Genomic DNA, 16,031 nt, shown 5'->3' with positions numbered 1-16,031 from the left:
TCTATTAGTTATTGATACTGTAGACAGTCAGTAGGTCCAGTTCTATTAGTTATTGATACTGTAGACAGTCAGTAGGTCCAGTTCTATTAGTTATTGATACTGTAGACAGTCAGTAGGTCCAGTTCTATTAGTTATTGATACTGTAGACAGTCAGTAGGTCCAGTTCTATTAGTTATTGATACTGTAGACAGTCAGTGAGTCCAGTTCTATTAGTTATTGATACTGTAGACAGTCAGTGGGTCCAGTTCTATTAGTTATTGATACTGTAGACAGTCAGTAGGTCCAGTTCTATTAGTTATTGATACTGTAGACAGTCAGTGAGGTCCAGTTCTATTAGTTATTGATACTGTAGACAGTCAGTAGGTCCAGTTCTATTAGTTATTGATACTGTAGACAGTCAGTGAGTCCAGTTCTATTAGTTATTGATACTGTAGACAGTCAGTAGGTCCAGTTCTATTAGTTATTGATACTGTAGACAGTCAGTGGGTCCAGTTCTATTAGTTATTGATACTGTAGACAGTCAGTAGGTCCAGTTCTATTAGTTATTGATACTGTAGACAGTCAGTAGGTCCAGTTCTATTAGTTATTGATACTGTAGACAGTCAGTGAGTCCAGTTCTATTAGTTATTGATACTGTAGACAGTCAGTAGGTCCAGTTCTATTAGTTATTGATACTGTAGACAGTCAGTGAGTCCAGTTCTATTAGTTATTGATACTGTAGACAGTCAGTGGGTCCAGTTCTATTAGTTATTGATACTGTAGACAGTCAGTGGGTCCAGTTCTATTAGTTATTGATACTGTAGACAGTCAGTAGGTCCAGTTCTATTAGTTATTGATACTGTAGACAGTCAGTAGGTCCAGTTCTATTAGTTATTGATACTGTAGACAGTCAGTAGGTCCAGTTCTATTAGTTATTGATACTGTAGACAGTCAGTAGGTCCAGTTCTATTAGTTATTGATACTGTAGACAGTCAGTGAGTCCAGTTCTATTAGTTATTGATACTGTAGACAGTCAGTGGGTCCAGTTCTATTAGTTATTGATACTGTAGACAGTCAGTGGGTCCAGTTCTATTAGTTATTGATACTGTAGACAGTCAGTAGGTCCAGTTCTATTAGTTATTGATACTGTAGACAGTCAGTAGGTCCAGTTCTATTAGTTATTGATACTGTAGACAGTCAGTGGGTCCAGTTCTATTAGTTATTGATACTGTAGACAGTCAGTAGGTCCAGTTCTATTAGTTATTGATACTGTAGACAGTCAGTGGGTCCAGTTCTATTAGTTATTGATACTGTAGACAGTCAGTAGGTCCAGTTCTATTAGTTATTGATACTGTAGACAGTCAGTAGGTCCAGTTCTATTAGTTATTGATACTGTAGACAGTCAGTAGGTCCAGTTCTATTAGTTATTGATACTGTAGACAGTCAGTAGGTCCAGTTCTATTAGTTATTGATACTGTAGACAGTCAGTAGGTCCAGTTCTATTAGTTATTGATACTGTAGACAGTCAGTAGGTCCAGTTCTATTAGTTATTGATACTGTAGACAGTCAGTGGGTCCAGTTCTATTAGTTATTGATACTGTAGACAGTCAGTAGGTCCAGTTCTATTAGTTATTGATACTGTAGACAGTCAGTGGGTCCAGTTCTATTAGTTATTGATACTGTAGACAGTCAGTAGGTCCAGTTCTATTAGTTATTGATACTGTAGACAGTCAGTGGTCCAGTTCTATTAGTTATTGATACTGTAGACAGTCAGTGGTCCAGTTCTATTAGTTATTGATACTGTAGACAGTCAGTGGTCCATTCTATTAGTTATTGATACTGTAGACAGTCAGTGGGTCCAGTTCTATTAGTTATTGATACTGTAGACAGTCAGTGAGGTCCAGTTCTATTAGTTATTGATACTGTAGACAGTCAGTAGGTCCAGTTCTATTAGTTATTGATACTGTAGACAGTCAGTAGGTCCAGTTCTATTAGTTATTGATACTGTAGACAGTCAGTGGGTCCAGTTCTATTAGTTATTGATACTGTAGACAGTCAGTAGGTCCAGTTCTATTAGTTATTGATACTGTAGACAGTCAGTGAGTCCAGTTCTATTAGTTATTGATACTGTAGACAGTCAGTGGGTCCAGTTCTATTAGTTATTGATACTGTAGACAGTCAGTGGGTCCAGTTCTATTAGTTATTGATACTGTAGACAGTCAGTAGGTCCAGTTCTATTAGTTATTGATACTGTAGACAGTCAGTGGGTCCAGTTCTATTAGTTATTGATACTGTAGACAGTCAGTAGGTCCAGTTCTATTAGTTATTGATACTGTAGACAGTCAGTAGGTCCAGTTCTATTAGTTATTGATACTGTAGACAGTCAGTGGGTCCAGTTCTATTAGTTATTGATACTGTAGACAGTCAGTAGGTCCAGTTCTATTAGTTATTGATACTGTAGACAGTCAGTGAGTCCAGTTCTATTAGTTATTGATACTGTAGACAGTCAGTGGGTCCAGTTCTATTAGTTATTGATACTGTAGACAGTCAGTGGGTCCAGTTCTATTAGTTATTGATACTGTAGACAGTCAGTAGGTCCAGTTCTATTAGTTATTGATACTGTAGACAGTCAGTAGGTCCAGTTCTATTAGTTATTGATACTGTAGACAGTCAGTGGGTCCAGTTCTATTAGTTATTGATACTGTAGACAGTCAGTAGGTCCAGTTCTATTAGTTATTGATACTGTAGACAGTCAGTAGGTCCAGTTCTATTAGTTATTGATACTGTAGACAGTCAGTAGGTCCAGTTCTATTAGTTATTGATACTGTAGACAGTCAGTGAGTCCAGTTCTATTAGTTATTGATACTGTAGACAGTCAGTGGGTCCAGTTCTATTAGTTATTGATACTGTAGACAGTCAGTAGGTCCAGTTCTATTAGTTATTGATACTGTAGACAGTCAGTAGGTCCAGTTCTATTAGTTATTGATACTGTAGACAGTCAGTGAGTCCAGTTCTATTAGTTATTGATACTGTAGACAGTCAGTGAGTCCAGTTCTATTAGTTATTGATACTGTAGACAGTCAGTAGGTCCAGTTCTATTAGTTATTGATACTGTAGACAGTCAGTGAGTCCAGTTCTATTAGTTATTGATACTGTAGACAGTCAGTGAGTCCAGTTCTATTAGTTATTGATACTGTAGACAGTCAGTGGGTCCAGTTCTATTAGTTATTGATACTGTAGACAGTCAGTAGGTCCAGTTCCATTAGTTATTGATACTGTAGACAGTCAGTGAGTCCAGTTCTATTAGTTATTGATACTGTAGACAGTCAGTAGGTCCAGTTCTATTAGTTATTGATACTGTAGACAGTCAGTGAGTCCAGTTCTATTAGTTATTGATACTGTAGACAGTCAGTAGGTCCAGTTCTATTAGTTATTGATACTGTAGACAGTCAGTGGGTCCAGTTCTATTAGTTATTGATACTGTAGACAGTCAGTAGGTCCAGTTCTATTAGTTATTGATACTGTAGACAGTCAGTAGGTCCAGTTCTATTAGTTATTGATACTGTAGACAGTCAGTGAGTCCAGTTCTATTAGTTATTGATACTGTAGACAGTCAGTAGGTCCAGTTCTATTAGTTATTGATACTGTAGACAGTCAGTGAGTCCAGTTCTATTAGTTATTGATACTGTAGACAGTCAGTGGGTCCAGTTCTATTAGTTATTGATACTGTAGACAGTCAGTGGGTCCAGTTCTATTAGTTATTGATACTGTAGACAGTCAGTAGGTCCAGTTCTATTAGTTATTGATACTGTAGACAGTCAGTAGGTCCAGTTCTATTAGTTATTGATACTGTAGACAGTCAGTAGGTCCAGTTCTATTAGTTATTGATACTGTAGACAGTCAGTAGGTCCAGTTCTATTAGTTATTGATACTGTAGACAGTCAGTGAGTCCAGTTCTATTAGTTATTGATACTGTAGACAGTCAGTGGGTCCAGTTCTATTAGTTATTGATACTGTAGACAGTCAGTGGGTCCAGTTCTATTAGTTATTGATACTGTAGACAGTCAGTAGGTCCAGTTCTATTAGTTATTGATACTGTAGACAGTCAGTAGGTCCAGTTCTATTAGTTATTGATACTGTAGACAGTCAGTGGGTCCAGTTCTATTAGTTATTGATACTGTAGACAGTCAGTAGGTCCAGTTCTATTAGTTATTGATACTGTAGACAGTCAGTGGGTCCAGTTCTATTAGTTATTGATACTGTAGACAGTCAGTAGGTCCAGTTCTATTAGTTATTGATACTGTAGACAGTCAGTAGGTCCAGTTCTATTAGTTATTGATACTGTAGACAGTCAGTAGGTCCAGTTCTATTAGTTATTGATACTGTAGACAGTCAGTAGGTCCAGTTCTATTAGTTATTGATACTGTAGACAGTCAGTAGGTCCAGTTCTATTAGTTATTGATACTGTAGACAGTCAGTAGGTCCAGTTCTATTAGTTATTGATACTGTAGACAGTCAGTGGGTCCAGTTCTATTAGTTATTGATACTGTAGACAGTCAGTAGGTCCAGTTCTATTAGTTATTGATACTGTAGACAGTCAGTGGGTCCAGTTCTATTAGTTATTGATACTGTAGACAGTCAGTAGGTCCAGTTCTATTAGTTATTGATACTGTAGACAGTCAGTGGGTCCAGTTCTATTAGTTATTGATACTGTAGACAGTCAGTGGGTCCAGTTCTATTAGTTATTGATACTGTAGACAGTCAGTGGGTCCAGTTCTATTAGTTATTGATACTGTAGACAGTCAGTGGGTCCAGTTCTATTAGTTATTGATACTGTAGACAGTCAGTGGGTCCAGTTCTATTAGTTATTGATACTGTAGACAGTCAGTAGGTCCAGTTCTATTAGTTATTGATACTGTAGACAGTCAGTAGGTCCAGTTCTATTAGTTATTGATACTGTAGACAGTCAGTAGGTCCAGTTCTATTAGTTATTGATACTGTAGACAGTCAGTAGGTCCAGTTCTATTAGTTATTGATACTGTAGACAGTCAGTAGGTCCAGTTCTATGAGTTATTGATACTGTAGACAGTCAGTGAGTCCAGTTCTATTAGTTATTGATACTGTAGACAGTCAGTGGGTCCAGTTCTATTAGTTATTGATACTGTAGACAGTCAGTAGGTCCAGTTCTATTAGTTATTGATACTGTAGACAGTCAGTAGGTCCAGTTCTATTAGTTATTGATACTGTAGACAGTCAGTGAGTCCAGTTCTATTAGTTATTGATACTGTAGACAGTCAGTGAGTCCAGTTCTATTAGTTATTGATACTGTAGACAGTCAGTAGGTCCAGTTCTATTAGTTATTGATACTGTAGACAGTCAGTGAGTCCAGTTCTATTAGTTATTGATACTGTAGACAGTCAGTGAGTCCAGTTCTATTAGTTATTGATACTGTAGACAGTCAGTGGGTCCAGTTCTATTAGTTATTGATACTGTAGACAGTCAGTAGGTCCAGTTCTATTAGTTATTGATACTGTAGACAGTCAGTGGGTCCAGTTCTATTAGTTATTGATACTGTAGACAGTCAGTAGGTCCAGTTCTATTAGTTATTGATACTGTAGACAGTCAGTGAGTCCAGTTCTATTAGTTATTGATACTGTAGACAGTCAGTGGGTCCAGTTCTATTAGTTATTGATACTGTAGACAGTCAGTGAGTCCAGTTCTATTAGTTATTGATACTGTAGACAGTCAGTAGGTCCAGTTCTATTAGTTATTGATACTGTAGACAGTCAGTGGGTCCAGTTCTATTAGTTATTGATACTGTAGACAGTCAGTGAGTCCAGTTCTATTAGTTATTGATACTGTAGACAGTCAGTAGGTCCAGTTCTATTAGTTATTGATACTGTAGACAGTCAGTGGGTCCAGTTCTATTAGTTATTGATACTGTAGACAGTCAGTGGGTCCAGTTCTATTAGTTATTGATACTGTAGACAGTCAGTGGGTCCAGTTCTATTAGTTATTGATACTGTAGACAGTCAGTGGGTCCAGTTCTATTAGTTATTGATACTGTAGACAGTCAGTGGGTCCAGTTCTATTAGTTATTGATACTGTAGACAGTCAGTGAGTCCAGTTCTATTAGTTATTGATACTGTAGACAGTCAGTGGGTCCAGTTCTATTAGTTATTGATACTGTAGACAGTCAGTGGGTCCAGTTCTATTAGTTATTGATACTGTAGACAGTCAGTGGGTCCAGTTCTATTAGTTATTGATACTGTAGACAGTCAGTAGGTCCAGTTCTATTAGTTATTGATACTGTAGACAGTCAGTGGGTCCAGTTCTATTAGTTATTGATACTGTAGACAGTCAGTAGGTCCAGTTCTATTAGTTATTGATACTGTAGACAGTCAGTGAGTCCAGTTCTATTAGTTATTGATACTGTAGACAGTCAGTGGGTCCAGTTCTATTAGTTATTGATACTGTAGACAGTCAGTGGGTCCAGTTCTATTAGTTATTGATACTGTAGACAGTCAGTAGGTCCAGTTCCATTAGTTATTGATACTGTAGACAGTCAGTGAGTCCAGTTCTATTAGTTATTGATACTGTAGACAGTCAGTAGGTCCAGTTCTATTAGTTATTGATACTGTAGACAGTCAGTGAGTCCAGTTCTATTAGTTATTGATACTGTAGACAGTCAGTAGGTCCAGTTCTATTAGTTATTGATACTGTAGACAGTCAGTGGGTCCAGTTCTATTAGTTATTGATACTGTAGACAGTCAGTAGGTCCAGTTCTATTAGTTATTGATACTGTAGACAGTCAGTAGGTCCAGTTCTATTAGTTATTGATACTGTAGACAGTCAGTGGGTCCACTTCTATTAGTTATTGATACTGTAGACAGTCAGTGAGTCCAGTTCTATTAGTTATTGATACTGTAGACAGTCAGTAGGTCCAGTTCTATTAGTTATTGATACTGTAGACAGTCAGTGGGTCCAGTTCTATTAGTTATTGATACTGTAGACAGTCAGTGGGTCCAGTTCTATTAGTTATTGATACTGTAAACAGTCAGTGGGTCCAGTTCTATTAGTTATTGATACTGTAGACAGTCAGTGGGTCCAGTTCTATTAGTTATTGATACTGTAGACAGTCAGTGGGTCCAGTTCTATTAGTTATTGATATTGTAGACAGTCAGTGAGTCCAGTTCTATTAGTTATTGATACTGTAGACAGTCAGTAGGTCCAGTTCTATTAGTTATTGATACTGTAGACAGTCAGTGGGTCCAGTTCTATTAGTTATTGATACTGTAGACAGTCAGTGGGTCCAGTTCTATTAGTTATTGATACTGTAGACAGTCAGTGGGTCCAGTTCTATTAGTTATTGATACTGTAGACAGTCAGTGGGTCCAGTTCTATTAGTTATTGATACTGTAGACAGTCAGTAGGTCCAGTTCTATTAGTTATTGATACTGTAGACAGTCAGTAGGTCCAGTTCTATTAGTTATTGATACTGTAGACAGTCAGTAGGTCCAGTTCTATTAGTTATTGATACTGTAGACAGTCAGTAGGTCCAGTTCTATGAGTTATTGATACTGTAGACAGTCAGTGAGTCCAGTTCTATTAGTTATTGATACTGTAGACAGTCAGTGGGTCCAGTTCTATTAGTTATTGATACTGTAGACAGTCAGTAGGTCCAGTTCTATTAGTTATTGATACTGTAGACAGTCAGTAGGTCCATTTCTATTAGTTATTGATACTGTAGACAGTCAGTGAGTCCAGTTCTATTAGTTATTGATACTGTAGACAGTCAGTGAGTCCAGTTCTATTAGTTATTGATACTGTAGACAGTCAGTAGGTCCAGTTCTATTAGTTATTGATACTGTAGACAGTCAGTGAGTCCAGTTCTATTAGTTATTGATACTGTAGACAGTCAGTGAGTCCAGTTCTATTAGTTATTGATACTGTAGACAGTCAGTAGGTCCAGTTCTATTAGTTATTGATACTGTAGACAGTCAGTAGGTCCAGTTCTATTAGTTATTGATACTGTAGACAGTCAGTAGGTCCAGTTCTATTAGTTATTGATACTGTAGACAGTCAGTGAGTCCAGTTCTATTAGTTATTGATACTGTAGACAGTCAGTGGGTCCAGTTCTATTAGTTATTGATACTGTAGACAGTCAGTGGGTCCAGTTCTATTAGTTATTGATACTGTAGACAGTCAGTAGGTCCAGTTCTATTAGTTATTGATACTGTAGACAGTCAGTGGGTCCAGTTCTATTAGTTATTGATACTGTAGACAGTCAGTAGGTCCAGTTCTATTAGTTATTGATACTGTAGACAGTCAGTAGGTCCAGTTCTATTAGTTATTGATACTGTAGACAGTCAGTGGGTCCAGTTCTATTAGTTATTGATACTGTAGACAGTCAGTAGGTCCAGTTCTATTAGTTATTGATACTGTAGACAGTCAGTGAGTCCAGTTCTATTAGTTATTGATACTGTAGACAGTCAGTGGGTCCACTTCTATTAGTTATTGATACTGTAGACAGTCAGTGGGTCCAGTTCTATTAGTTATTGATACTGTAGACAGTCAGTAGGTCCAGTTCTATTAGTTATTGATACTGTAGACAGTCAGTAGGTCCAGTTCTATTAGTTATTGATACTGTAGACAGTCAGTGGGTCCAGTTCTATTAGTTATTGATACTGTAGACAGTCAGTAGGTCCAGTTCTATTAGTTATTGATACTGTAGACAGTCAGTAGGTCCAGTTCTATTAGTTATTGATACTGTAGACAGTCAGTAGGTCCAGTTCTATTAGTTATTGATACTGTAGACAGTCAGTGGGTCCAGTTCTATTAGTTATTGATACTGTAGACAGTCAGTGGGTCCAGTTCTATTAGTTATTGATACTGTAGACAGTCAGTGGGTCCAGTTCTATTAGTTATTGATACTGTAGACAGTCAGTGGGTCCAGTTCTATTAGTTATTGATACTGTAGACAGTCAGTGGGTCCAGTTCTATTAGTTATTGATACTGTAGACAGTCAGTGGGTGCAGTTCTATTAGTTATTGATACTGTAGACAGTCAGTAGGTCCAGTTCTATTAGTTATTGATACTGTAGACAGTCAGTGGGTCCAGTTCTATTAGTTATTGATACTGTAGACAGTCAGTGGGTCCAGTTCTATTAGTTATTGATACTGTAGACAGTCAGTAGGTCCAGTTCTATTAGTTATTGATACTGTAGACAGTCAGTAGGTCCAGTTCTATTAGTTATTGATACTGTAGACAGTCAGTGGGTCCAGTTCTATTAGTTATTGATACTGTAGACAGTCAGTGGGTCCAGTTCTATTAGTTATTGATACTGTAGACAGTCAGTGGGTCCAGTTCTATTAGTTATTGATACTGTAGACAGTCAGTGGGTCCAGTTCTATTAGTTATTGATACTGTAGACAGTCAGTAGGTCCAGTTCTATTAGTTATTGATACTGTAGACAGTCAGTGGGTCCAGTTCTATTAGTTATTGATACTGTAGACAGTCAGTAGGTCCAGTTCTATTAGTTATTGATACTGTAGACAGTCAGTAGGTCCAGTTCTATTAGTTATTGATACTGTAGACAGTCAGTGAGTTCAGTTCTATTAGTTATTGATACTGTAGACAGTCAGTAGGTCCAGTTCTATTAGTTATTGATACTGTAGACAGTCAGTGGGTCCAGTTCTATTAGTTATTGATACTGTAGACAGTCAGTAGGTCCAGTTCTATTAGTTATTGATACTGTAGACAGTCAGTAGGTCCAGTTCTATTAGTTATTGATACTGTAGACAGTCAGTAGGTCCAGTTCTATTAGTTATTGATACTGTAGACAGTCAGTGGGTCCAGTTCTATTAGTTATTGATACTGTAGACAGTCAGTAGGTCCAGTTCTATTAGTTATTGATACTGTAGACAGTCAGTGGGTCCAGTTCTATTAGTTATTGATACTGTAGACAGTCAGTGGGTCCAGTTCTATTAGTTATTGATACTGTAGACAGTCAGTGAGTCCAGTTCTATTAGTTATTGATACTGTAGACAGTCAGTAGGTCCAGTTCTATTAGTTATTGATACTGTAGACAGTCAGTGGGTCCAGTTCTATTAGTTATTGATACTGTAGACAGTCAGTGGGTCCAGTTCTTCTAGTTAGGATAGTCTCATGTAGAGGAGAGGAGTTGAGTTGAGTTGAGTTGAACTGAGCTGAGCGGAGCTGAGCGGAGAAAAGAGCAGAGGAGCCTCGTTCCCCTAGAGACCTCACTCCAGCAGCCATAACACGCACACACACACGTTAATTACCCTGCTTTGGCATAGCCGAGACGAGGCTCCAGGGAAATCAACCTTTTAATGCATCTCTGATGCACACTTAATGAGAATTTAGCACATTATGGATTTTCTGCGCTTTGTGAGGCTGTCCTTTATTCACCTGACTTCCTGTTATCCCGTTTATCTGCTGTCTCTCTAACACCGGAATTGCTTTGGAACGTTAGAACAGAAACAGGTGAACACGGCCCTCATGCAAGTCACCCCTCTCTCTGGCTGCTATCAACCTCCTGTTTATGTATTTGTGCTTTTAACAGAGTTCTTCCAGAGTAACTTTAATGGAATATGTAATTACCTAGTAATACGTACCCTATGGAACTACAGGTAGTTTGATGAAGTGGTACTGTAGGTAAATTGTTCTGCATAACTGTAATGGATAGTAGCATTTTACAGACAATCAAGCAGGAGACAAAACAAGCACAAGATACTCAGGTAAAATGTTTCCCATGTTCTTCCTCCCGTAGGCCCCGGGGAAGCCAGCCATCGAGGTATCTCATTTCCTGGAGTGGATGAGCCTGGAGCCCCAGTCTGTAGTGTGGCTGGCTGTTCTACAGCGTGTGGCTGTGGCCGAGTCAGCCAAGCACCAGGCCAAGTGTTACATCTGTAAACAGTGCCCCATCAAGGGATTCAGGCAGGTCTATTGTACCTCTATCAGAGATGAGGAAAGGTGGATGTGTGACACACACACACACACACACACACACACACACACACACGATAGAGCTATTACTGTGGCTTCTCTAATGTTACTGACTGTGATATGATCGTCCATTCTGCCAATCTGTCCTGACAGGTACCGCAGTCTGAAACAATTCAACGTGGACATCTGCCAGACGTGCTTCCTCACGGGACGCACCACCAAGGGAAAGAAGCAGCTCCAATACCCCATCATGGAGTACTATACCCCAGTAAGAAAGAGTACTGCACCCAGGCTGCCTCCTGCATGTCACCCTATTAAAGGTCAAAAGTAGTGCACTATGTAGGGAATAGGGTGCCATTTCAGACACAGTCCGCACTATAACCTACACTTTCCTCTTAAAGAGGCAATCTGCAGTTTAAACAATAACAAAGTGGCCACCCCTCCACTGTTTCGGTCGACAGCTGAGGGTTGTGGCTGGAGATATGTAACCACTCTCAAATGCATAGACAGAGCTATGGATGCAAGGACTGACCGTCCGTGATATCAAAATTATTGTTTTAAAATGACACATTGGTTTCCTTACTCTGTAAGCATTCAAGTCAGGGGACCGATATTAGCATTTTTCACACATGTCAAAATCATACAACATGTATCTAAAATTGATTGTGAACCTCAACAAAGTCACTTATAGATGTTTCGAACATGATGTGCGAAAAATGTTTGTATCGGTCCAATGTCTTGAATGGGATTTGTGCCACAAATGCTAGTACGTTAGCATGTGGAAACAGTGCCAAGGGGACGAAACCAAATCATTGATTGCTGTCATACCTTGACTGCTTACAGGGTAAAGAAACCAATATGTAATTTAGTAATATGGGTGTACTATCCCTTTAACCATGATTTTAGGCAATACATTGTTTGCATGCAATTACATTGTTTACAAACAGTGAAGTAAGACATGTTTATAATGTGGGTTCTGATAGGGTTAGACAGCTGAACTAAGCCCATAAGGCATTTATAAGTTATATTCTTCAAAAATCAATGGGCATATATAATTCATTTAACACTGCAAAAATTGATATAGCAATTGCAGATTGCCCCTTTAAGAGAGTGCACAAAGAGGAGGCCACACTAGCACACGACTTCAGCTCCAGTCAATGGAGGCTGGGAGATATGGCATCCAAATCATTTCTCCCAGGGCAGTATGTCAACCAGGGGAAGGTTGAAGTGGAGCTGAGCTGGAGTTTTTCACCTGGGCTTTGACTCCTATACAGCTGGGTCGTATGATGGAGTGGATGTGGGTAGTCAGGTCCGAGGGAGACAGGGCCCTGCGGCTAATCCAGTACTCTATCACAAAGTTTTGTTCAACACAAGGTGTGTGTGTGTGTGCGGGTACGCGTGTGTGTCAATGTGTGTCTGTGTGTGTGTGCATGCGTGTGTGTGTATGTGTCTGGGTGCATAAGTGTGTGTGCGTCCCTGCGTGCATGCATGTGCAGTATGGAGAATTCTAAAGTGGTTCACTTTGTCTTCCTGTCCTCCCACTGCCCCTAACCTCTCCTCTCCTCCACCCCATCATCCCCCTCTCCTCCATTCCCCCTCATCCCCCTCTCCTCTCCTCCACCATCATCCCCCTCTCCTCCATTCCCCCTCTCCTCTCCTCCACCCTCATCCCCCTCTCCTCTCCTCCATTCCCCCTCATCCCCCTCTCCTCTCCTCCACCCTCCTCCCCCTCTCCTCTCCTCCACCCTCACCCCCCTCTCCTCTCCTCCATTCCCCCTCATCCCCCTCTCCTCTCCTCCATCCCCCTCTCCTCTCCTCCATCCCGGTCCCTTCATGTAAACCATGTGTCAGACCACCTCAGGAGAGAAGATGCGGGACTTTGCCAAGACGCTGAAGAACAAGTTCCGGTCGAAGCAGTACTTCAGTAAGCACCCTCAGCGGGGCTACCTGCCTGTCCAGTCGGTGCTGGAGGCCGAGAGCTCTGACACGTGAGTCATACCCCTATAGACACAGACGGCTAGACAGACTGGCAACAAGACAGGAAAATAGCTTGTAAAAATAGCCATTAACTTTATTTGTTGCGAGAGAGACTGCTTGTGTATGAAGTGTTATATTAGATGATGTTGAGGGGAGAGAAGACTTGGGACATGGAGGGTAGTTGGTTGTACATGTGGATTTAAGAAGTTTGTAAAAAGTATACACACACACACACACACACACACACACACACACACACACACACACACACACACACACACACACACACACACACACACACACACACACACACACACACAGAACATTCTCCAGTGTTGAATCAACACTGAATCAGGACTGAAGTGTTCAATCTGTGGAGAACCTTCCAGAAGGACAACCATCTCTGCAGCACTCCACCGATCAGGCCTTTATGGTAGAGTGGCCAGACTGAAGCCGATCCTCAGTAAAAGGCACATGACAGCCCACTTGGAGTTTGCCAAAAGGCATCTAAAAGACTCTCAGACCATGAGAAACAAGATTATCTGGTCTGATAAAACCAAGATTGAAGTCTTTGGCCTGAATGCCGAGTGTAACGTCTGGAGGAAACCTGGCATCATCGCTACGTTGAATCATGATGGTGGCAGCATCATGCTGTGGGGATGTTTTTCAGCAGCAGGGGCCGGGAGACTCGTCAAGAACAAGGGAAAGATGAACGGAGCAAAGTACAGAGAGATCCTTGATGAAACCTGCTCCAGAGTGCTCAGGACCTCAGACTGGGGTGAAGGTTCACCTTCCAACAGGACAACGACACTAAGCACACAGCCAAGACAACGCAGGAGTGGCTTCGGGATAAGTCTCTGAATATCCTTGAGTTGAGAATGTGTGTGTGCTGTGTGTGTGTGTGTGTGTGTGTGTGTGTGTGTGTGTGTGTGTGTGTGTGTGTGTGTGTGTGTGTGTGTGTGTGTGTGTGTGTGTGTGTGTGTGTGTGTGTGTGTGTGTGTGTGTGTGTGTGTGTGTGTGTGGACTTGAACCCGATCGAACATCTCTGGAGACACCTGAAAATAGCTGTGCAGCGACGTTCCCCATTCAACCTGACAGAGCTTGAGGGGATCTGCAGAGAAGAATGGGAGAAACTCCCCAAACACAGGTGTACAAAGCTTGTAGCGTCATACCCAGGAAGACTCAACGGTGTAATCGCTGCCAAATATGCTTCAACAAAGTACTGATTAAAGGGTCTGAATACTTATGTAAATGTAATATTTCCGTTTTTTATTTTTAATACATATGCAAAAAATGTAAAACAACTGTTTTTGCTTTGTCATTATGTGGTATTGTTTGCAGATTGATGAAGAAAAAAACAATTTAATAAATTTTTGATGATTTGGTATTTTATTAGGATCCCCATTACCTGTTGTAAAAGCAACAGCTACTCTTCCTGGGGTCCACACAAACCATGAAACATAATACAGAATGACATAATACAGAACATCAATAGACAAGAACTGCTCAAGGACAGCACTACATATCTTTTTTAAAGGCACATGTAGCCTAGATATCAATGCATACACACAAACTATCTAGGTCAAATAGGGGAGAGATGTTGTGCCGCGAGGTGTTGCTTTATCTGTTTTTGGAAACCAGGTTTGCTGTTTATTTGAGCAATATGAGATGGAAGAATAAGGCTGTAATGTGACAAAATGTGGAACAAAGTCAAGGGGCCTGAATACTTTCTGAATGCACTGTACATGGGTCCACACTTTTCAGAGTTAAATTAACAGTTTGCTTAGTGTAAAGACTTATTTGCATATTTCCCAGTGTGCCTTGTCTTTCGAGTGAATTGTAATGTTACCACCTATGACTGTATTTGTTAGTGACAGAGACATGGTTGCATTAATTCATTTTCAGTCATGTGGTCTTCACCAAGTGCGATCCTAAGCAAATATGTTATCATTCAATTAGATTAAATAATTCAATTCTTTAAGACAATACAATATACATTTCATAAGGCCTTATTTTGAGGGCTGAGTCATTTTACCTCAATACATTGGTTTGAAACTCCTGGTTTAAAGGCCACATCTGGCTTGCAAGTCACACACACACACAGACACACACACCAACACAAACACTAGGGAGTACCAGTAATAGAGTTATTAATGATGTTTTTCTGTGTTTGACCAGGCCGTGCTCCTCTCCCAAGCTACCCCATGCAGACACACACAGCAGAATCGAGCACTTTGCTAGCAGGTAGGGTGTTATGCGCACGCACACACACACACACACACACACACACACACACACACACACACACACACACACACACACACACACACACACACACACACACACACACACACACACACACACACACACACACACACACACACACACACACACACACACACACACACACACACACACACCAGCCCAAAATAATGACCCATGTCTTTCCTTATCCCCTTACCTAACTCTGCTTACTCCAGTTCTTCCCTCCTTCCTTTCTCCTGGCACTCCCCACTTCTCTCTCCACAAGTTGATTGAGATATCCATCTTGGTCTGACCTTTGGCCTGAGTGGAGACTGTTGTGCCCAGCTATCTTTTCTTTCTTTCTTACTCTCACTCACTCACTCACTCACTCACTCACTCACTCACTCACTCACTCACTCACTCACTCACTCACTCACTCACTCACTCACTCACTCACTCACTCACTCACTCACTCACTCACTCACTCACTCACTCACTCACTCTCACACACTGAAAAGGGCATGAGCGCGGTATGTTTGGTCTGGGGTGAGCAGGGGTCTCCTGGTTGTCGATGCCTGGCGGCATGGTATGGCAGTGTGGCACGCCGCTGAGTCAATTGGTCACCCGGAGGATGCGAAGGTGGATCAGCAGTCTGTCTGACAGCGTTACAGAGAGGGCACAGCCAGGGCATGGCAGACTGGTCCCTCACGCAGGGCAGTCATGCCCACAGCAGAGCAGGACATAGATCACTGCAGAAAGAGAGAGAGAGAGAGAGAGACAGGACACAGATCACCTTCTTGTGTGTGTGTGTGTTGTATGTGAGAGTGCACCGTACCTGAGGCAGTATTGCTCCACACCTTGCC

At 40.7% G+C, this 16,031-nt stretch overlaps 1 protein-coding gene across 1 annotated transcript in view; it reads left to right on the top strand.

Moving 5' to 3' along the window:
* LOC106611717 (dystrophin-related protein 2) overlaps positions 1-16,031 on the top strand; it is a 244,675-nt gene that overhangs the window by 206,614 nt on the left and 22,030 nt on the right. The window contains exons 16-19 of the mRNA XM_014212218.3: positions 10,772-10,938; positions 11,101-11,215; positions 12,799-12,935; positions 15,103-15,168. Coding sequence (XP_014067693.1) covers positions 10,772-10,938; positions 11,101-11,215; positions 12,799-12,935; positions 15,103-15,168 — 485 coding nt within the window. The remainder of the gene's footprint in view (positions 1-10,771; positions 10,939-11,100; positions 11,216-12,798; positions 12,936-15,102; positions 15,169-16,031) is intronic.

This window comes from Salmo salar, chromosome 09, assembly GCF_965601325.2.
Source record: "Salmo salar chromosome 09, fSalSal1, whole genome shotgun sequence".
NCBI lineage: Eukaryota > Metazoa > Chordata > Actinopteri > Salmoniformes > Salmonidae > Salmo > Salmo salar.
This window is presented reverse-complemented; position numbering and strand designations above follow the sequence as displayed.